The sequence below is a fragment of the Telmatherina bonti genome, assembly GCF_933228915.1.
Source record: "Telmatherina bonti genome assembly, chromosome: 2".
NCBI classification, from domain to species: domain Eukaryota; kingdom Metazoa; phylum Chordata; class Actinopteri; order Atheriniformes; family Telmatherinidae; genus Telmatherina; species Telmatherina bonti.
Genome location: NC_136620.1, coordinates 1,335,182 through 1,358,616, shown reverse-complemented (window position 1 = coordinate 1,358,616; position 23,435 = coordinate 1,335,182). Strand labels below are relative to the sequence as shown.

The window sequence follows — 23,435 nt, the reverse complement described above, 5'->3', positions numbered from 1 at the left end:
GTTAAAGTAGACCTAGCAACAGAGTCAAAGTAGAACCAGCAACAGAGTTAAAGTAGAACCAGTAACAGAGTTAAAGTAGAACCAGCAACAGAGTAAAGTAGAACCAGGAAACAGAGGTAAAGTAGAACCAGCACCAGAGTTAAAGTAGACCTAGCAACAGAGTCAAAGTAGAACCAGCAACAGAGTTAAAGTAGACCTAGCAACAGAGTTAAAGTAGAACCAGCAACAGAGTCAAAGTAGAACCAGCAACAGAGTTAAAGTAGAACCAGGAAACAGAGTTAAAGTAGAACCAGGAAACAGAGTTAAAGTAGAACCAGGAAACAGAGTCAAAGTAGAACCAGCACCAGAGTTAAAGTAGAACCAGGAAACAGAGACAAAGTAGAACCAGGGAACAGAGTCAAAGTAGAACCAGCAACTGAGTTAAAGTAGACCTAGCAACAGAGTCAAAGTAGAACCAGCAACAGAGTCAAAGTAGAACCAGCAACAGGGTTAAAGTAGACCTAGCAACAGAGTTAAAGTAGAACCAGGAAACAGAGTCAAAGTAGAACCAGGAAACAGAGTTAAAGTAGAACCAGCAATTGAGTTAAAGTAGAACCAGCAACAGAGTTAAAGTAGAACCAGCAACAGAGTTAAAGTAGAACCAGCAACAGAGTTAAAGTAGAACCAGCAACAGAGTTAAAGTAGAACCAGCAACAGAGTTAAAGTAGAACCAGGAAACAGAGTTAAAGTAGAACCAGCAACAGAGTTAAAGTAGAACCAGGAAACAGAGTTAAAGTAGAACCAGCAACAGAGTTAAAGTAGAACCAGGAAACAGAGTTAAAGTAGAACCAGGAAACAGAGTTAAAGTAGAACCAGGAAACAGAGTTAAAGTAGAACCAGGAAACAGAGTTAAAGTAGAACCAGGAAACAGAGTCAAAGTAGAACCAGCAACAGAGTTAAAGTATATCTAGCAACAGAGTCAAAGTAGACCTAGCAACAGAGTCAAAGTAGACCTAGCAACAGAGTTAAAGTAGACCTAGCAACAGAGTTAAAGTAGAACCAGCAACAGAGTTAAAGTAGAACCAGGAAACAGAGTCAAAGTAGAACCAGGAAACAGAGTAAAAGTAGAACCAGCACCAGAGTTAAAGTAGACCTAGCAACAGAGTTAAAGTAGAACCAGCAACAGAGTTAAAGTAGTACCAGGAAACAGAGTCAAAGTAGAACCAGCAACAGAGTTAAAGTAGAACCAGCAACAGAGTTAAAGTAGACCTAGCAACAGAGTTAAAGTAGACCTAGCAACAGAGTTAAAGTAGATCTAGCAACAGAGTTAAAGTAGAACCAGCAACAGAGTTAAAGTAGAACCAGGAAAAAGAGTCAAAGTAGAACCAGCACCAGAGTTAAAGTAGACCTAGCAACAGAGTCAAAGTAGACCTAGCAACAGAGTCAAAGTAGAACCAGCAACAGAGGTAAAGTAGAACCAGCAACAGAGTAAAGTAGAACCAGGAAACAGAGTTAAAGTAGAACCAGGAAACAGAGTCAAAGTAGAACCAGGAAACAGAGTTAAAGTAGAACCAGCAATTGAGTTAAAGTAGAACCAGCAATTGAGTTAAAGTAGAACCAGCAAACGAGTTAAAGTAGAACCAGCAACAGAGTTAAAGTAGAACCAGGAAACAGAGTTAAAGTAGAACCAGCAACAGAGTTAAAGTAGAACCAGGAAACAGAGTTAAAGTAGAACCAGCAACAGAGTTAAAGTAGAACCAGGAAACAGAGTTAAAGTAGAACCAGGAAACAGAGTTAAAGTAGAACCAGGAAACAGAGTTAAAGTAGAACCAGGAAACAGAGTCAAAGTAGAACCAGGAAACAGAGTAAAAGTAGAACCAGCACCAGAGTTAAAGTAGACCTAGCAACAGAGTTAAAGTAGAACCAGCAACAGAGTTAAAGTAGTACCAGGAAACAGAGTCAAAGTAGAACCAGCAACAGAGTTAAAGTAGAACCAGCAACAGAGTTAAAGTAGACCTAGCAACAGAGTTAAAGTAGACCTAGCAACAGAGTTAAAGTAGAACCAGCACCAGAGTTAAAGTAGACCTAGCAACAGAGTCAAAGTAGACCTAGCAACAGAGTTAAAGTAGACCTAGCAACAGAGTTAAAGTAGAACCAGCAACAGAGTTAAAGTAGAACCAGGAAACAGAGTCAAAGTAGAACCAGGAAACAGAGTAAAAGTAGAACCAGCACCAGAGTTAAAGTAGACCTAGCAACAGAGTTAAAGTAGAACCAGCAACAGAGTTAAAGTAGTACCAGGAAACAGAGTCAAAGTAGAACCAGCAACAGAGTTAAAGTAGAACCAGCAACAGAGTTAAAGTAGACCTAGCAACAGAGTTAAAGTAGACCTAGCAACAGAGTTAAAGTAGATCTAGCAACAGAGTTAAAGTAGAACCAGCAACAGAGTTAAAGTAGAACCAGGAAAAAGAGTCAAAGTAGAACCAGCACCAGAGTTAAAGTAGACCTAGCAACAGAGTCAAAGTAGACCTAGCAACAGAGTCAAAGTAGAACCAGCAACAGAGGTAAAGTAGAACCAGCAACAGAGTAAAGTAGAACCAGGAAACAGAGTTAAAGTAGAACCAGGAAACAGAGTCAAAGTAGAACCAGGAAACAGAGTTAAAGTAGAACCAGCAATTGAGTTAAAGTAGAACCAGCAATTGAGTTAAAGTAGAACCAGCAACAGAGTTAAAGTAGAACCAGCAACAGAGTTAAAGTAGAACCAGGAAACAGAGTTAAAGTAGAACCAGCAACAGAGTTAAAGTAGAACCAGGAAACAGAGTTAAAGTAGAACCAGCAACAGAGTTAAAGTAGAACCAGGAAACAGAGTTAAAGTAGAACCAGGAAACAGAGTTAAAGTAGAACCAGGAAACAGAGTTAAAGTAGAACCAGGAAACAGAGTCAAAGTAGAACCAGGAAACAGAGTAAAAGTAGAACCAGCACCAGAGTTAAAGTAGACCTAGCAACAGAGTTAAAGTAGAACCAGCAACAGAGTTAAAGTAGTACCAGGAAACAGAGTCAAAGTAGAACCAGCAACAGAGTTAAAGTAGAACCAGCAACAGAGTTAAAGTAGACCTAGCAACAGAGTTAAAGTAGACCTAGCAACAGAGTTAAAGTAGAACCAGCACCAGAGTTAAAGTAGACCTAGCAACAGAGTCAAAGTAGACCTAGCAACAGAGTCAAAGTAGAACCAGCAACAGAGGTAAAGTAGAAACAGCAACAGAGTAAAGTAGAACCAGGAAACAGAGTCAAAGTAGAACCAGGAAACAGAGTTAAAGTAGAACCAGCAATTGAGTTAAAGTAGAACCAGCAATTGAGTTAAAGTAGAACCAGCAACAGAGTTAAAGTAGAACCAGCAACAGAGTTAAAGTAGAACCAGCAAACGAGTTAAAGTAGAACCAGCAAGAGTTAAAGTAGAACCAGGAAACAGAGTTAAAGTAGAACCAGCAACAGAGTTAAAGTAGAACCAGGAAACAGAGTTAAAGTAGAACCAGCAACAGAGTTAAAGTAGAACCAGGAAACAGAGTTAAAGTAGAACCAGGAAACAGAGTTAAAGTAGAACCAGGAAACAGAGTTAAAGTAGAACCAGGAAACAGAGTTAAAGTAGAACCAGGAAACAGAGTCAAAGTAGAACCAGGAAACAGAGTAAAAGTAGAACCAGCACCAGAGTTAAAGTAGACCTAGCAACAGAGTTAAAGTAGAACCAGCAACAGAGTTAAAGTAGTACCAGGAAACAGAGTCAAAGTAGAACCAGCAACAGAGTTAAAGTAGAACCAGCAACAGAGTTAAAGTAGACCTAGCAACAGAGTTAAAGTAGACCTAGCAACAGAGTTAAAGTAGAACCAGCACCAGAGTTAAAGTAGACCTAGCAACAGAGTCAAAGTAGACCTAGCAACAGAGTCAAAGTAGAACCAGCAACAGAGGTAAAATAGAAACAGCAACAGAGTAAAGTAGAACCAGGAAACAGAGTTAAAGTAGAACCAGGAAAGAGTCAAAGTAGAACCAGGAAACAGAGTCAAAGTAGAACCAGCACCAGAGTTAAAGTAGACCTAGCAACAGAGTCAAAGTAGAACCAGCAACAGAGTTAAAGTAGAACCAGCAACAGAGTAAAGTAGAACCAGGAAACAGAGTTAAAGTAGAACCAGGAAACAGAGTCAAAGTAGAACCAGCACCAGAGTTAAAGTAGAACCAGCAACAGAGTAAAGTAGAACCAGAAAACAGAGTTAAAGTAGAACCAGGAAACAGGGTCAAAGTAGAACCAGCACCAGAGTTAAAGTAGACCTAGCAACAGAGTCAAAGTAGAACCAGCAACAGAGTTAAAGTAGAACCAGTAACAGAGTTAAAGTAGAACCAGCAACAGAGTAAAGTAGAACCAGGAAACAGAGGTAAAGTAGAACCAGCACCAGAGTTAAAGTAGAACTAGCAACAGAGTCAAAGTAGAACCAGCAACAGAGTTAAAGTAGAACCAGTAACAGAGTTAAAGTAGAACCAGCAACAGAGTAAAGTAGAACCAGGAAACAGAGGTAAAGTAGAACCAGGAAACAGAGACAAAGTAGAACCAGCAATTGAGTTAAAGTAGACCTAGCAACAGAGTTAAAGTAGAACCAGCAACAGAGTTAAAGTAGTACCAGGAAACAGAGTCAAAGTAGAACCAGCAACAGAGTTAAAGTAGAACCAGGAAACAGAGTTAAAGTAGAACCAGGAAACAGAGTCAAAGTAGAACCAGCAACAGAGGTAAAGTAGAACCAGCAACAGAGTAAAGTAGAACCAGGAAACAGAGTTAAAGTAGAACCAGGAAACAGAGTCAAAGTAGAACCAGGAAACAGAGTTAAAGTAGAACCAGCAATTGAGTTAAAGTAGAACCAGCAATTGAGTTAAAGTAGAACCAGCAACAGAGTTAAAGTAGAACCAGCAACAGAGTTAAAGTAGAACCAGCAAACGAGTTAAAGTAGAACCAGCAACAGAGTTAAAGTAGAACCAGGAAACAGAGTTAAAGTAGAACCAGCAACAGAGTTAAAGTAGAACCAGGAAACAGAGTTAAAGTAGAACCAGCAACAGAGTTAAAGTAGAACCAGGAAACTGAGTTAAAGTAGAACCAGGAAACAGAGTTAAAGTAGAACCAGGAAACAGAGTTAAAGTAGAACCAGGAAACAGAGTTAAAGTAGAACCAGGAAACAGAGTTAAAGTAGAACCAGGAAACAGAGTTAAAGTAGAACCAGGAAACAGAGTTAAAGTAGAACCAGGAAACAGAGTTAAAGTAGAACCAGGAAACAGAGTTAAAGTAGAACCAGGAAACAGACTTAAAGTAGACCTAGCAACTGAGTCAAAGTAGACCTAGCAATGGAGTCAAAGTAGACCTAGCAACAGAGTTAAAGTAGACCTAGCAACAGAGTTAAAGTAGACCTAGCAACAGAGTTAAAGTAGAACCAGCAACAGAGTTAAAGTAGAACCAGGAAACAGAGTTAAAGTAGAACCAGGAAACAGAGTTAAAGTAGAACCAGGAAACAGAGTCAAAAGTAGAACCAGGAAACAGAGTCAAAGTAGAACCAGCACCAGAGTTAAAGTAGACCTAGCACCAGAGTTAAAGTAGACCTAGCAACAGAGGTAAAGTAGAACCAGCAACAGAGTAAAGTAGAACCAGGAAACAGAGTTAAAGTAGAACCAGGAAAGAGTCAAAGTAGAACCAGGAAACAGAGTCAAAGTAGAACCAGCACCAGAGTTAAAGTAGACCTAGCAACAGAGTCAAAGTAGAACCAGCAACAGAGTTAAAGTAGAACCAGCAACAGAGTAAAGTAGAACCAGGAAACAGAGTTAAAGTAGAACCAGGAAACAGAGTCAAAGTAGAACCAGCACCAGAGTTAAAGTAGAACCAGCAACAGAGTAAAGTAGAACCAGAAAACAGAGTTAAAGTAGAACCAGGAAACAGAGTCAAAGTAGAACCAGCCCCAGAGTTAAAGTAGACCTAGCAACAGAGTCAAAGTAGAACCAGCACCAGAGTTAAAGTAGAACCAGCAACAGAGTAAAGTAGAACCAGGAAACAGAGTTAAAGTAGAACCAGGAAACAGAGTTAAAGTAGAACCAGGAAACAGAGTCAAAGTAGAACCAGGAAACAGAGTAAAAGTAGAACCAGCACCAGAGTTAAAGTAGACCTAGCAACAGAGTTAAAGTAGAACCAGCAACAGAGTTAAAGTAGTACCAGGAAACAGAGTCAAAGTAGAACCAGCAACAGAGTTAAAGTAGAACCAGCAACAGAGTTAAAGTAGACCTAGCAACAGAGTTAAAGTAGACCTAGCAACAGAGTTAAAGTAGAACCAGCACCAGAGTTAAAGTAGACCTAGCAACAGAGTCAAAGTAGACCTAGCAACAGAGTCAAAGTAGAACCAGCAACAGAGGTAAAATAGAAACAGCAACAGAGTAAAGTAGAACCAGGAAACAGAGTTAAAGTAGAACCAGGAAAGAGTCAAAGTAGAACCAGGAAACAGAGTCAAAGTAGAACCAGCACCAGAGTTAAAGTAGACCTAGCAACAGAGTCAAAGTAGAACCAGCAACAGAGTTAAAGTAGAACCAGCAACAGAGTAAAGTAGAACCAGGAAACAGAGTTAAAGTAGAACCAGGAAACAGAGTCAAAGTAGAACCAGCACCAGAGTTAAAGTAGAACCAGCAACAGAGTAAAGTAGAACCAGAAAACAGAGTTAAAGTAGAACCAGGAAACAGGGTCAAAGTAGAACCAGCACCAGAGTTAAAGTAGACCTAGCAACAGAGTCAAAGTAGAACCAGCAACAGAGTTAAAGTAGAACCAGTAACAGAGTTAAAGTAGAACCAGCAACAGAGTAAAGTAGAACCAGGAAACAGAGGTAAAGTAGAACCAGCACCAGAGTTAAAGTAGAACTAGCAACAGAGTCAAAGTAGAACCAGCAACAGAGTTAAAGTAGAACCAGTAACAGAGTTAAAGTAGAACCAGCAACAGAGTAAAGTAGAACCAGGAAACAGAGGTAAAGTAGAACCAGGAAACAGAGACAAAGTAGAACCAGCAATTGAGTTAAAGTAGACCTAGCAACAGAGTTAAAGTAGAACCAGCAACAGAGTTAAAGTAGTACCAGGAAACAGAGTCAAAGTAGAACCAGCAACAGAGTTAAAGTAGAACCAGGAAACAGAGTTAAAGTAGAACCAGGAAACAGAGTCAAAGTAGAACCAGCAACAGAGGTAAAGTAGAACCAGCAACAGAGTAAAGTAGAACCAGGAAACAGAGTTAAAGTAGAACCAGGAAACAGAGTCAAAGTAGAACCAGGAAACAGAGTTAAAGTAGAACCAGCAATTGAGTTAAAGTAGAACCAGCAATTGAGTTAAAGTAGAACCAGCAACAGAGTTAAAGTAGAACCAGCAACAGAGTTAAAGTAGAACCAGCAAACGAGTTAAAGTAGAACCAGCAACAGAGTTAAAGTAGAACCAGGAAACAGAGTTAAAGTAGAACCAGCAACAGAGTTAAAGTAGAACCAGGAAACAGAGTTAAAGTAGAACCAGCAACAGAGTTAAAGTAGAACCAGGAAACTGAGTTAAAGTAGAACCAGGAAACAGAGTTAAAGTAGAACCAGGAAACAGAGTTAAAGTAGAACCAGGAAACAGAGTTAAAGTAGAACCAGGAAACAGAGTTAAAGTAGAACCAGGAAACAGAGTTAAAGTAGAACCAGGAAACAGAGTTAAAGTAGAACCAGGAAACAGAGTTAAAGTAGAACCAGGAAACAGAGTTAAAGTAGAACCAGGAAACAGACTTAAAGTAGACCTAGCAACTGAGTCAAAGTAGACCTAGCAATGGAGTCAAAGTAGACCTAGCAACAGAGTTAAAGTAGACCTAGCAACAGAGTTAAAGTAGACCTAGCAACAGAGTTAAAGTAGAACCAGCAACAGAGTTAAAGTAGAACCAGGAAACAGAGTTAAAGTAGAACCAGGAAACAGAGTTAAAGTAGAACCAGGAAACAGAGTCAAAAGTAGAACCAGGAAACAGAGTCAAAGTAGAACCAGCACCAGAGTTAAAGTAGACCTAGCACCAGAGTTAAAGTAGACCTAGCAACAGAGTAAAGTAGAACCAGCAACAGAGTAAAGTAGAACCAGGAAACAGAGTTAAAGTAGAACCAGGAAAGAGTCAAAGTAGAACCAGGAAACAGAGTCAAAGTAGAACCAGCACCAGAGTTAAAGTAGACCTAGCAACAGAGTCAAAGTAGAACCAGCAACAGAGTTAAAGTAGAACCAGCAACAGAGTAAAGTAGAACCAGGAAACAGAGTTAAAGTAGAACCAGGAAACAGAGTCAAAGTAGAACCAGCACCAGAGTTAAAGTAGAACCAGAAAACAGAGTTAAAGTAGAACCAGGAAACAGAGTCAAAGTAGAACCAGCCCCAGAGTTAAAGTAGACCTAGCAACAGAGTCAAAGTAGACCTAGCAACAGAGTCAAAGTAGAACCAGCACCAGAGTTAAAGTAGAACCAGCAACAGAGTAAAGTAGAACCAGAAAACAGAGTTAAAGTAGAACCAGGAAACAGAGTCAAAGTAGAACCAGCACCAGAGTTAAAGTAGACCTAGCAACAGAGTCAAAGTAGAACCAGCAACAGAGTTAAAGTAGAACCAGCAACAGAGTAAAGTAGAACCAGGAAACAGAGTTAAAGTAGAACCAGGAAACAGAGTCAAAGTAGAACCAGCACCAGAGTTAAAGTAGAACCAGCAACAGAGTAAAGTAGAACCAGAAAACAGAGTTAAAGTAGAACCAGGAAACAGAGTCAAAGTAGAACCAGCCCCAGAGTTAAAGTAGACCTAGCAACAGAGTCAAAGTAGAACCAGCACCAGAGTTAAAGTAGAACCAGCAACAGAGTAAAGTAGAACCAGAAAACAGAGTTAAAGTAGAACCAGGAAACAGAGTCAAAGTAGAACCAGCACCAGAGTTAAAGTAGACCTAGCAACAGAGTCAAAGTAGAACCAGGAAACAGAGTCAAAGTAGAACCAGCAACAGAGTTAAAGTAGACCTAGCAACAGAGTTAAAGTAGAACCAGCAACAGAGTTAAATTAGAACCAGCAAGAGAGTTAAAGTAGAACCAGCAACAGAGTTAAAGTAGAACCAGGAAACAGAGACAAAGTAGAACCAGCAATTGAGTTAAAGTAGAACCAGCAACAGAGTAAAGTAGAACCAGAAAACAGAGTTAAAGTAGAACCAACAACAGAGTTAAAGTAGAACCAGCAACAGAGTAAAGTAGAACCAGGAAACAGTGTTAAAGTAGAACCAGGAAACAGAGTCAAAGTAGAACCAGCACCAGAGTTAAAGTAGAACCAGCAACAGAGTAAAGTAGAACCAGAAAACAGAGTTAAAGTAGAACCAGGAAACAGAGTCAAAGTAGAACCAGCACCAGAGTTAAAGTAGACCTAGCAACAGAGTCAAAGTAGAACCAGCAACAGAGTCAAAGTAGAACCAGCAACAGAGTTAAAGTAGACCTAGCAACAGAGTTAAAGTAGAACCAGCAACAGAGTTGAAGTAGAACCAGCAAGAGAGTTAAAGTAGAACCAGCAACAGAGTTAAAGTAGAACCAGGAAACAGAGACAAAGTAGAACCAGGAAACAGAGTAAAAGTAGAACCAGCACCAGAGTTAAAGTAGACCTAGCAACAGAGTTAAAGTAGAACCAGCAACAGAGTTAAAGTAGAACCAGGAAACAGAGACAAAGTAGAACCAGCAACAGAGTTAAAGTAGAACCAGCAACAGAGTTAAAGTAGACCTAGCAACAGAGTTAAAGTAGACCTAGCAACAGAGTTAAAGTAGAACCAGCACCAGAGTTAAAGTAGACCTAGCAACAGAGTCAAAGTAGACCTAGCAACAGAGTTAAAGTAGACCTAGCAACAGAGGTAAAGTAGAACCAGCAACAGAGTAAAGTAGAACCAGGAAACAGAGTTAAAGTAGAACCAGGAAAGAGTCAAAGTAGAACCAGGAAACAGAGTCAAAGTAGAACCAGCACCAGAGTTAAAGTAGAACCAGGAAACAGAGTTAAAGTAGAACCAGGACACAGAGTCAAAGTAGAACCAGCACCAGAGTTAAAGTAGAACCAGCAACAGAGTAAAGTAGAACCAGAAAACAGAGTTAAAGTAGAACCAGGAAACAGAGTCAAAGTAGAACCAGCACCAGAGTTAAAGTAGACCTAGCAACAGAGTCAAAGTAGAACCAGCAACAGAGTCAAAGTAGAACCAGCAACAGAGTTAAAGTAGACCTAGCAACAGAGTTAAAGTAGAACCAGCAACAGAGTTAAATTAGAACCAGCAAGAGAGTTAAAGTAGAACCAGGAAACAGAGTTAAAGTAGAACCAGCAACAGAGTTAAAGTAGAACCAGGAAACGGAGTTAAAGTAGAACCAGGAAACAGAGTTAAAGTAGACCTAGCAACAGAGTTAAAGTAGAACCAGCAACAGAGTTAAAGTAGAACCAGCAACAGAGTTAAAGTACAACCAGCAACAGAGTTAAAGTAGAACCAGGAAACGGAGTTAAAGTAGAACCAGCAACAGAGTTAAAGTAGAACCAGGAAACGGAGTTAAAGTAGAACCAGGAAACAGAGTTAAAGTAGAACCAGGAAACAGAGTTAAAGTAGAACCAGGAAACAGAGTCAAAGTAGAACCAGGAAACAGAGTCAAAGTAGAACCAGGAAACAGAGTTAAAGTAGACCTAGCAACAGAGTCAAAGTAGACCTAGCAACAGAGTTAAAGTAGACCTAGCAACAGAGTTAAAGTAGACCTAGCAACAGAGTTAAAGTAGACCTAGCAACAGAGTTAAAGTAGAACCAGCAACAGAGTTAAAGTAGAACCAGCAACAGAGTTAAAGTAGAACCAACAACAGAGTTAAAGTAGAACCAGGAAACAGAGTTAAAGTAGAACCAGGAAACAGAGTTAAAGTAGAACCAGGAAACAGAGTTAAAGTAGAACCAGGAAACAGAGTTAAAGTAGACCTAGCAACTGAGTCAAAGTAGACCTAGCAATGGAGTCAAAGTAGACCTAGCAACAGAGTTAAAGTAGACCTAGCAACAGAGTTAAAGTAGACCTAGCAACAGAGTTAAAGTAGAACCAGCAACAGAGTTAAAGTAGAACCAGGAAACAGAGTTAAAGTAGAACCAGGAAACAGAGTCAAAGTAGAACCAGCACCAGAGTTAAAGTAGACCTAGCACCAGAGTTAAAGTAGACCTAGCAACAGAGTCAAAGTAGAACCAGCAACAGAGGTAAAGTAGAACCAGCAACAGAGTAAAGTAGAACCAGGAAACAGAGTTAAAGTAGAACCAGGAAACAGAGTCAAAGTAGAACCAGAACCAGAGTTAAAGTAGACCTAGCAACAGAGTCAAAGTAGAACCAGCAACAGAGTTAAAGTAGAACCAGCAACAGAGTAAAGTAGAACCAGGAAACAGAGTTAAAGTAGAACCAGGAAACAGAGTCAAAGTAGAACCAGCACCAGAGTTAAAGTAGAACCAGCAACAGAGTAAAGTAGAACCAGGAAACAGAGTTAAAGTAGAACCAGGAAACAGAGTCAAAGTAGAACCAGCACCAGAGTTAAAGTAGACCTAGCAACAGAGTCTAAGTAGAACCAGCAACAGAGTTAAAGTAGACCTAGCAACAGAGTTAAAGTAGAACCAGCAACAGAGTCAAAGTAGAACCAGCAACAGAGTTAAAGTAGACCTAGCAACAGAGTAATACTAGAGTAAAGTAATACTGGGGATGAGCAAAGTAATACTGGGGCAGTGTAATACTGGGAATGAGTAATCGTAGAAATTAGTAATATGTGATGATGGTAGAAAGTAAATGTCAAGCAGGTTTCCAGGTGTTTAATAGAGGTGTTAGAAATGTGAGAGAGCCATCAGTTGATGATGATGATGATGATGATGATATGGACACCTCTATCAATGGTCAGTCAGGAGAATGCAACCCAACATTCACATTAGAAACACCACAGAGACAATGTGCATAAATCCCAGGGCCACCTCCCGCCCCCCTGCTAGCTAACAAACACACCATGACTATTACTAACAAGTACATTAAAACTTACTTCTGGGATAAATGACCTTTTTTTTTATTGGTCTGTTTTCTTAAAGGTGGTGTTTTCCGCAGTAAAGCTGCTCTCCAGCTGGCATTCCATTCTAGATTTTGCAGTCTGTTGGCAGCAGATTGTAGTAGCTCTGACTTGCTATCTTGACTTTCTTTGAAAGTACAAACTCTTCTCACATAGATATTACCTCAAATTAGATCTTTTTTTTCCTGAGGATTTCATGCCGGTTCGGAGGGTGTGCTGCAAGGAAGATTTTTCTGCATATGTGACTCTTTCAAAACTTGTTATAATGAGTCTCCATGGCAACAAAAGACAATCAGGATCAACTGATTAACCTCTCCCAAATCAGGATAGTCAGCGAAATAACAGAGTTGAAAAGAAAGAGAAGAGGATGCAGAGCAGGAGTGAGTCAAAGGAGAAAGCGATGGAGATTTAAACCATATCTACCAACTGTCTTAATGGGTAATGTGAGATCACTAGCTAACAAAACGGACGAGCTGGAGATGCTAACAAGGTCTCAGAAAGAATACAGAGAGTGCAGTATTATGTGCTTCACCGAGACATGGCTGCATGAACACATCCCTGACTGTAATGTGTCTGTACCGGGCTTTAAAACGGTCCGTGCAGACCGCAGTAGACAACACAGCGGAAAGCTAAAGGGTGGTGGAATTGCAGTGCTGGTTAACCAGCGTTGGTGTCATCCTGGACATGTTACTGTCAAGGAGAAGATATGCACAAGGGACATGGAACTGTTAGCTGTGAGCTTCCATCCATATTATTTACCCAGAGAGTTTACCAGTGTTATTCTGGTAGCGGTTTATATAATACCTAGTACTGCACCAGACACAGCCTGTGACGTCATCAGCTCCGTCGTTGCTCGGCTACAAACACAGCATCCAAACTCATTCATGGCGATCTCCGGAGACTTCAACAACGTCTCCCTCTCTGCAACTCTACCAACATTCCAGCAGTTTGTCAGCTGCTCCACCAGAGAAAATAAGATGTTGGACTTATTTTATGCAAATATGAATAATGGATACAGTTGTTCTGCCCTGCCTCCTTTAGGAAGATCTGACCATAATCTGGTTCTTCTCACCTCCACCTACAAGCCCATCGTTCAGCAGCAACCAGTCATCACAAAGACTATCAAAATCTGGTCTGCTGAAGCTGAAGATGCTCTTAGAGGAGGCTTTGAGGCTACAGACTGGAACGTCCTCTGTGAACCTCATGGAGACGACATCAACGCCATGACTGAGTGTGTGACAGATTACATAAACTTCTGTGTGGACAGCATCGTCCCAACAAGAACAGTGAGGTGCTTCCCCAATAACAAACCCTGGATCACCAGTGACCTGAAAAAGCTGCTGAACATCAAAAAGAAAGCCTTCAGGGATGGAGACAGGGAGTTATTGAGGGCAACACAAAAACAACTTACAACACAAACTAAGAAGTGCAAGGAGGACTACAGGAAGAAGTTAGAAAGTCAGCTCCAGCAGAATAACCTGAGGGATGTGTGGTCTGGAATGAAGAAGATCACCGGCTTCAAGTTAAAGGGGGACCAGCCTGATGGAGGTCTGGACAGAGCTAATGAGCTGAACATATTCTTCAACAGGTTCAGTTCACCCCCTACCTCCAGCCCAACAGACCACACACCCTCCATAAGCCCACTGCTTTCCTGTCACGCCTCCAATCTGTCACCCTGCAGCTCAGTCATGGACCAGAACACAGCTTCATCTCCCTCCACATCAGGACATCCTGAGACCTCCACCTTGTTTGTCTCCTGCAATCAGGTTAAGAAGCAACTTGAGAAACTGAACCAGAACAAGGCTGCAGGTCCAGATGGTGTCAGTCCCAGAGTTCTCAAGACCTGCTCAAAACAACTATGTCCGATTCTCCAGCACCTTTTCAACACCAGTCTGAGACAAAATAGAGTCCCAGTGCTGTGGAAAACCTCCTGCCTTGTTCCAGTGCCTAAAAAAACACAACCAGCTGAACCAAGTGACTACAGACCAGCTGCCCTGACATCTCACATCATGAAAGTCCTGGAGAGACTCTTACTGGCTCACCTCAACAAGCAAGTAAACACCTTTCAGGACCCATTCCAGTTTGCATATCGTAATGGACTTGGGGTTGAAGATGCCATCATATACCTGCTCCAGAGAGCACACTCTCATCTGGACCATTCAGGCAGCACTCTGAGGGTCATGTTCTTTCATTTCTCAGTGCTTTTAATACCATTCAGCCTGCTTTGTTATGTGAGAAGCTCCATAAATTCCAGGTGGATACCTCCACAACCACCTGGATCTATGACTACCTCACAAACAGACCCCAGTTTGTGAGACTGAAAGGTTGTGTGTCTGAGATGGAGGTCAGCAGCACTGGTGTACCACAAGGAACTGTACTCTGGCCATTCCTCTTCACTCTGTACACCTCAGACTTCCAGTACAACTCTGAGTCCTGTCATCTGCAGAAATACTCTGATGACTCTGCAGTTGTGGGGTGTATCAGGGATGGAAAAGAAGCAGAGTACAGAGAACTGGTCAGTCAGTTTGTTAAATGGTGCGATAATTGTGCAGCCCGGACACACCAAACGCAATCAGACAGGATGCACAAGGATCACGACCACAGCAAAACATACAGCAGGGAATAACACTGATTGATCAGTGTGATTTTAAAGCACTACTGCTCAGTCAGATCAGTGTGTGTGTGTGTGTGTGTGTGTGTCATGTGAGACTTACCCACTGACCCTTCCAGATCCTGACAGTGTGCACGAAGAAACACCAAAAACAGTTAATGACCTGAAGCCTTACCTGAGCTGCTCCCGAGTCACTTACCTGTGTGTGGGTGTGTGTGCGCGTGCACGTTTGCTCACCTTGACCTGTCTGGCAGCGGCGGCCGCTCTCGAAGGAGAACAGGTTGGAGTCATAGCCATAACGCCGCAGGCACAGGTAGGGCCACCTGACATCGTCACGGCGATGGGTGTGTAGAACGAGCTCGGTGTCAGTCAGCTCCATCACACCTGAGCCCAGCTCGTTCCCATCATCGTCCACATTGATCACCTGACCACAAACGGTGTATAAACAGTGGATCAGCTGCTGTATCTGACTGGAAACCATTTCTGTCACAATGACTTAGTTTCGGGTTAGCACTGTTTGTTTTCCAGACTAGCCCTGTGGCAACACAGCGGGAGTGACGACACTGTACGGTACGGAAGCCTCGCGTTTATACGGTTCTGTAGGAAACCAGCGGGAGTGACGACACTGTACGGTACGGAAGCCTCGCGTTTATACGGTTCTGTAGGAAACCAGCGGGAGTGACGACACTGTACGGTACGGAAGCCTCGCGTTCATACGGTTCTGTAGGAAACCAGCGGGAGTGACGACACTGTACGGAAGCCAAAATAGGGGCTGACTGGGCAAAAAAAAAATCTTGATTTTCATAAAAATAAATCTTTATAAGCAGCAAATTCAAATAAATCGATTAATCGCCCAGCCTTAATTTCCACTACAGAGAAGCTGAACAGTGGTCCCAGTAAGGATTCTGGCAGGGTCCATACTGGGATTTCACCATATCTTAAAGATCTAACTGTACAGCCCTGTTTTTGTTTTCAACGCCCTGAAAATCCAATGACAACCCTACGCCCACAGCTGACCTCTAAACTGGTTCCATGTTCCATGAAATCCAACACGATCTCCTCGTCCAATCAGATTGTTCTTTTACTTGGAAAAATTCCATTTTTAGTTGAGTTTCTACTTTTCTGATGTCTTCTTGGGTTTCTATGTTTCTCCCCTGCAACATGTTGTTTGGACCTCACATTGCGCATCCTGAACTTTTCACTTGCAGACTAATTTACATATTCACACCTATGCAGGTGTGAAGAATCAAGTTGAGTGTTCAACTGGTTGATGAAATATTTTGTTTGAGATGCACCTGAACTAGCGGGTTGAGCTGGCTACTTCCAGCTCCCAGAGCAGATCCAGATCATCAGAAACTGTTCATGTGCATGTTGTGATGTAACAGCCAACCAATCAGCTGATCTCAGCTCCACCTGCAGCAAAGGTGTGTTTGAAGCAAGACTCACCTTGAATTTACTTTGATGATTATCTGGAACAGACTCTTTCTCTGGACAGCTTAGGCAGCTACCCATGGCTTCTTCAGAGCACCATGTGATGTCTAAGGAGGATGGAGACACAGTGAGGAATTTAGCTGCTTTGCGAGTCACTCAGGAACAGATCTGCAGGTGGACACTCACCTGAACCCTGCCTCCTGTAGCTCTGCTTCCATCCTCAGAGCCTGATGGCCCAGAACAGCAGTTCTGCAGAAACAAAGCAGAGGATTAGTCTACATCTGGTCAATTCACTATATAGGACATGTTCACACCAGCCTTATTGATCTGAATCAGAGTCCGTTTGCTCAGAAAGTTTGCTCGTTTGGGGAAAGGTGAACACGCCAAACAAAATCTGACTCGGACCAAAGAACCGGACTCGGTCCGTCTACAAACGTAGGTCTCGGCCCGTTTCAAGCGGACCAAATACAGGAAACGGACTACAAACTCGTCCCTTCCTGCATGTGGCGTAGCATTGCATTGTGGGTAAATCCATAGCGATGGCGTTAAGGGTCCTCTGCCTCGTCTGGTGTTCATACTGCGTCCATTGTTGCAGTGGATTTCTGCAGTATACTTGCATAAGACACAATAAAAACCCAAAACAGCCATAGTTTGGTCTCCATGTTTAACTGGCAGGTGGAGGAAACAGAGTTTTCTTCTTCACGCCGGTCTGGTCCTCTCTTCTGCTAAATACTAGTGCAGCGCCACCTCTGGTGGGAATGGGGAGATATTATTCTAATGGTTTGGTTGGTTTCACCAAAGTGCAGCGTGAACACGGTCCGCATGGATACACCCCCCTACAGCCGGACCCAGTCCCCAACCGGACCGAGTCCCCAATCAGACCAAAGTCCCTGACTGGACAGTCCTCAATTGGACCAAGTCCCCAACAGAGACCCCAATCGGACCGGGTCCCCCATCGGACAGAGTCTCCAACAGAGACTCCAAGTGTTTTGGCAGAGCTCCCTTTCATATGTTAATCAGGACATCTGTTTCAAACGGGATGCGTCACTGTACTCATACTTCCATGCATCTTTTACGTCCCTGTTGGGAGTCAGTTCATGGATTAGTGGACAGAGTTCAACATTCACTTCCACATTCTGACAGAGGTGGGTAGTGCTAATGCACCACTATCAAGCTCTTTACAACCTTCCAAAAACACCAGAAGAAGAAACCCACAAAGTTTTTTTGTACATCCTGGGAGAGGAGGTGGAGGTGGTGGAGGAATACAAGTATCTTGGAGTTCAGCTGGACAACAAACTGGACTGGAAATGCAACACTGACTACATCTACAAGAAAGGTCAGAGCAGACTGTACTTCTTAAGGAAGCTGAGATGGTTTAACGTCTGCACCAAGATGTTGCATATCTTCTATAAGTCTGTTGTGGAGAGTGCAGTCAGCTTTGCAGCATCTGCTGGGGTAGTAGCATCAGAACCAGAGACTTGAAGAGAATCAACAAACTGATCCAGAAAGCTGCTTCTGTGCTTGGAGTAACTCTGGAGCCGCTGGAGCTGATTGTCCAAAGAAGAATGCTGCACAAGCTGATGAAGATGATGGAGGATTCTTCACACCCTCTCCACAACACAGTGATGAAACAACAAAGTGTGTTCAGTGAGAGGCTTCGTCAGGTCCGATGTAAGACTGAAAGATACAGAAGATCATTCCTGCCAGCAGCCATCAGCCTCCGGAACAAGACCTCCTCTAGTTATTATTATTATATACTACAATATTTCCCTTTGGGGATTAATAAATTAATTTTCATTTAATTTAAGCTGCTTCCATTCACGCTGTATCAAATTACTTGATTTTATGCATTTCTACCAGCTGCTTGGTGCAACCAGCAACGTCTGTTTGTTACTAACTAAATCAGCATAGTATCAGCTAAGGATTTTTCTTTTTTTTTTTTAAAAAAAAAGGAGGGCCTGTTATATCATGTCAGCTCTGTACCTCAGAGTAGTACCTATCAATAGCGCTTAAAATGAAAAGTGGTCCCTTTCATCGCCACTAATAGCCCTTTTCCATCAGTATCAGCTTGTCTCGACTGAACTCGCCTCGGCTCGGTTTGGAGGGTTTTCCACTCGGCTTTTGGACCCGTTTACCGGTACTTTTTTGTAACTCCTCAGCCCAGGTTCTAAGTGAGCCGAGTCGGGTTGTGTGTGACGTCGCCAGACTGCATGCCACTATTGGTCAGGGGCGCGTCCAATCGGGCCAATCAGAGGTCAGAGAGTGACATCACTAGCAGAGCGGCTCCAACTCACAAATTGTTTACATTACGTGACAAGCAATGGCGCAAGTCTGTCCCGTGGTCCAACACTGAGGTGGAGACATTTCTTTGCTTGGTTGCTGAGGAAAGGATACAGAAGGAACTAGATGGAGTGACATGAAATTAAAAATCTATCAAGAGCTTTCTGATTCAATGGCTACACACGGGTACCAAAGGAGTTTCCAGCAGTGTCGAGAGAAGCTGAAAAAGCTCAAAAGTGACTATTGGCAGGTCAAGGACCACGATGGTCGGGGGGATCAAACAGACGAGACTGGAAGTGGTCCCAATAAATGGATGCTATTCATGGTCAGCGACGGGCAAGCAATGGGAAGACAATTGGTGTTGACTGGGCCACTACCATGTTGGGAGAGTGTATTGGTGGATGGTGAGTGGATTTCCATTGTTTACATTAGTTATTTGGTGTAGAGATCATACATAAATTGAAGTAATAATGACAATAATGCCAGCTAGTTGCTGATGGATGATGGCTTCATACTCTTCTGCATTTTGTGTGACCGTTAATGTTGGCTAAATTCATATCACTCTAACCGCTTGCAGCTGCCGCTGGCTCTATTTTTTTATTTGTTGCTGAAAACTAGCCACAGGTAGCAGATATATTGCCTCTTGGTCCTCCATATTGTGTTTGTCGCGTTTTTTTTTGTTTTTGTCGCGCACAACACTGACAACAGTGATTTCACACAAACCCTGCCCATTTTAGAGCCTAAAATTGTACTCAATTGCAATGGAACACAAACAGGACCAAGCTGAGACGAGTTGAGGCGAGTTAAGTTGAGACAAGCTGATACTGATTGAAAAGAGGCACAAGACCAGGAAAGAAAAGAAACTCCATGCTTTTCTGTCTACGGTGCTTTTCAGTTGACCAACAGGTCGATGGTAAAAAAATGACTGCCTTGGTGCTGCTCAGTCTTCTGGTGGTGTAGTGGTTTAATGAAAGGGTTGTGGCTCAGAAGTTTACAGGATTAAATCCTGATACTGCATCATGTAAAATAGTTTAATCTCCTAATGGTTGCACGTATGCTCAGGGAACCATGGCTTCAAGCTTCTACATCTGTTGTGCTACTTCAACCATTCAAATATTAAACTCTCCAGCTCATTCTGATAGATGTGCTTTTGCACTATTTATAACTATCTTTATCACAGCAGTTTGTTAAACCTTTCACTTTCAGCAATCCTGCTGATTACATGCATCTCCACCTCTCATCTCTTTCATCTGCACCTCATCTCCACCTCTCATCTCTTTCATCTCCACCTCATCTCCACCTCTCATCTCTTTCATCTGCACCTCATCTCCACCTCTCATCTCTTTCATCTCCACCTCTCATCTCTTTCATCTGCACCTCATCTCCACCTCTCATCTCTTTCATCTCCACCTCTCATCTCTTTCATCTCCCTTTCATCTCCACCTCTCATCTCTTTCATCTCCCCCTCATCTCCCCTCTCATATCTCTTTCATCTCCACCTCTCATCTCTTTCATCTCCCCTCTCATCTCTCTTTCATCTTCGCCTCTCATCTCCACCTGCTTCTTTTCTCATATGTACTGTTTCTACTGTGATTTTTACTGTTTATTCCTGTAACTTCAAACGTCTGGAATATAATGATTGATCAGATGATGACTGAAGGGGATGCTGGGCACCTCCATACCAGGACAGGGGACGCCGGGCACTTCCATACGGGGGAAGGGAGACAAGATGTGCAGACGGAAGAGCGTAAGAAAGTTTTGCAGAGAAGACATCAGAGGTGGGGGCGCGAGGGTTACGGTAACGGTGAAGAGGTCGCAACCAGTTTGCAGCTCATCATGCAAAAAGACAAATAACTCAGCATTTTCTCAATGTCCACTTCGCGATTGGTAGAAGTTTTATAACGAGTTCTGTTGACTACTTTCAGTCCAGCTATGTCAGGGCTGTGAGAGTCATGGTGCATGATACGCACCGATAAGGCCGGCGAGGTGCGCCGTTAAGGCCGGCGATGGGCTTGGACCCAGCTTTCAGTCAGCCTGGTGTAGATTGTGTAGATGCAGAGCAGACCTGAAGACAGCTCCCAGCATCCTGAAGAAATGACAACCTGGCTCTGAGGGATCCGGTCGATTAAAGCAGCTCACACCTGCAGAAAACCGCTCTGAGCGTGTTCTGGGACATGCTGTAGGAAACCAGCCACTGTTAGTTTGAAACAGAGAATCCGGATTAGAATCTGGATTTAATCTGGATTAGAAGTGGGATTTAATCCGGCTCCTCTGGCCTCAATATAATGTTTCTACTAAGTCTGATGGTGTTTACTAACCAACATGCTACATAAGTCATTACACAGCGCAAGCCTGGCATCAACTAACCAGAACTAGCAGCTGAAGCTTGCTAACTAACTCTGCCCTGGTGGTTCCCAGGTCCAGGTCCTCAGAACCCCCCTGCCCTGCATGTTTCACAGGTAAGCCTGTTGTAACACACCTGATGAAAAGATGGGCTTGAAGTTGACTCAGGGGTTTTGGACGGGAAACGTGTTTGAAACGTGTATGGCACCTGGACTGGGAACACTGGTCCAGTAGCAGCAGTATGAAACACTGGTCCAGTAGCAGCAGTATGAAACACTGGTCCAGTAGCAGCAGTATGAAACACTGGTCCAGTAGCAGCAGTATGAAACACTGGTCCAGCAGCAGCAGTATGAAACTTCTCATGAAGACTGATAGCTCAGAGGCTAGTTAGCTCCGAGGCTAGTCACACCAGCGCGTTCCACCTCACAAGCTGTCGGTCGGACACACAGACTTACCGGGCTCCGTTCGGACTCCTAGAATCCAAACTGTGTGTAATGTAGCGGCCAGGCAGCTGGAAGGGTCCGGGAGACGGTGGGCAGCTGGGTGCTAGCTGTTAGCCTTTAGCTGCTAGCGGCTACAGCTGATCCTCCATCTTTCCTCTGCGCTGCTGGAGCGCCAAAAGAGTTATCACAACTTCTTCCAAACGCCGTGAACGCTCCTCTTACCGCGATTTAAACCACTCCAAACGGGTATAATCCATGGGTAGTCCTCGGTGGTTCACTGTGGGCGTGCAGGTCCCGTTCTAAGGAACTTTTTCTGGCTGAAAACCAAGTTTCTGGCACTAGCAGGGTCTCCGCTGTCCGGCTAGGTAGCTAGCCCTGACACACTGCGCATGCGTGGCAGCCAGGGCCTCTCCCCGCGAGCGCGCTGACATGCGCACAAAGACACAACAGCACAAAACACACAGTGGCTCAAACTGGTGTCCAACCCTCCAACCATAGGGTGTTTCTCTCTTCAGGGTCTGCACACTTCCAAGTGCTCAGACTGCGTAGGCAATGAAGTGTTCTACGTCGTCTGCACACCGAAGTGCGCTTCCTGCCAGTAAAATGAGACGGCCTATCAAGTGGACGAGAATTACCCATAGTGCTCCAGTCCTCCGTTGCCTAGCAACTACATATGCCAAGTTTATCTAACCACTGGTCCCATTCTTCCACAAAAAGACAAAAATAATTTTTAAATGACAGAAAATGTTGCCAATAATTTAACTTTGATTTACTGTCATTTTCCTTTGAGTGTAAATGAGCAACATGAGGAGGAGGCGGTTTAGACGAGCTCTCCTCTGGCTGACGGCTCATTCTGTCAAGCTGATGTTAACCTCAGTGGAAAATAATCCTTGTTAGACACATATAGACTGAACTGAAGCTCGGTAGGCGGTTCCTACCATCACCATCTTGGCAGGGGCATGCGTGTCGTCTCGCTCGTAAAATACAAATATGGGCAAAGAGGTGGAGCTGAAAGGGGGGCTGTGAGCGTCACGATGGATGATTGACATCGAGCGAACTCTGAGCTTTCTGTAGCTAAGAGCTAACCGAGCTAACCCGGAGATAACAGGAGCTAACCAGCTAACGGAGGTAAGCGGGCTAAAGCTAAGTCATGTTAACCGGCTAAAAACCGTGGTTGTTCTACGTTCTTCTGGCTTGAAGCGGGACTGTCAATCAAAAGTACATGCCCCTAAATATGCCGAATTTCAAGATTAAAATACTTTTAAACAGGCGAGTTAGAAAAAAAATTCACTCCCCCCACAGTTGTCATGAAAGTAAACATGACCTATTAAACCTAAAATGGATTATTGAACCAGTCTGTAAATGTGTTTATTTCTGCTGTAAACATGTTTATTTCTGTTGTAAACATGTTTATTTCTGCTGTAAACATGTTTATTTCTGCTGTGAAGTTGGTCTTTAGCTGCGGGGATCTGCTGTTTTGGAGCCCCTAGTAGATGAATGGGAAACTGCAGTTTAATGCACTTCCGCATCGGCTTCCATTTTCACCGCCGGAGGTTGCTGATTGGTTTGGAGGCAGAAAGTTTAACAGCTGTTTGTTGAAAATGAAGATGAGGAAAATAAGCTGAATGCTCATGTTGGTATTTAGTTCACCTGGTAAAGCAGCCAGGTGTAAGGTTCAATTACACCTGACGTACATCAGGTGTTTGGATGTAACTTACTTCCAAATCTCCCTGACCCACTTTCTCATCTATTGCTGAATAATAAAGGACACTAGAGGCCACACCATGTTACATTATAACACATGGTGTTAAAATAATATGTTTTATGGTTTTAATTTAAATACAATTTATAAATAAATATAGAAATACATCCATCATCTTCTTCCGCCCATCCGGGGTCGGGTCGCGGGGGTAGCAGCCTAAGCAGGTAAGCCCAGACACCCCAGCCACATTTGACAACTTTGCGGGGGGATCCCGAGGCTTTCCCAGGCCAGCCGAGAGATATAATCTCTCCAGCGTGCCCTGGGTTTTCCCCGGGGTCTCCTCCCAGAGGGACGTGCCTGGAACACCTCACCAGGAGGTCCAGGAGGCATCCTGACCACATGCCCGCGCCACCTCAACTGGTTCCTCTCGATATGGAGGAGCAGTGGCTCTACTCTGCAAGTATTGTAGAAATACAATGAAATTGTTTTTTTTAAATTCCATTAAAAAACAAAACAAAAAACAAAACAGGTTTTT

General features: G+C 43.1%; 1 protein-coding gene across 2 annotated transcripts in view; it reads right to left on the bottom strand.

The window, feature by feature from the left end:
• The window catches only part of frs2a (fibroblast growth factor receptor substrate 2a), an 82,825-nt gene extending 61,262 nt beyond the window's left edge, over nucleotides 1-21,563 (bottom strand). Inside the window, exons 1-5 of one of the 2 annotated variants that reach the window (XM_079260993.1) lie at nucleotides 21,211-21,563; nucleotides 20,383-20,498; nucleotides 16,319-16,381; nucleotides 16,148-16,239; nucleotides 14,939-15,125 (exon numbers count right to left, since the gene is read on the bottom strand). In XM_079260993.1, the coding sequence (XP_079117119.1) occupies nucleotides 14,939-15,125; nucleotides 16,148-16,213 (253 nt within the window). In that variant the 5' untranslated portion in view covers nucleotides 16,214-16,239; nucleotides 16,319-16,381; nucleotides 20,383-20,498; nucleotides 21,211-21,563. The remainder of the gene's footprint in view (nucleotides 1-14,938; nucleotides 15,126-16,147; nucleotides 16,240-16,318; nucleotides 16,382-20,382; nucleotides 20,499-21,210) is intronic. The other variant, XM_079260992.1, reaches the window with a different exon arrangement.
• Between the last annotated feature and the right edge of the window lie 1,872 nt (nucleotides 21,564-23,435).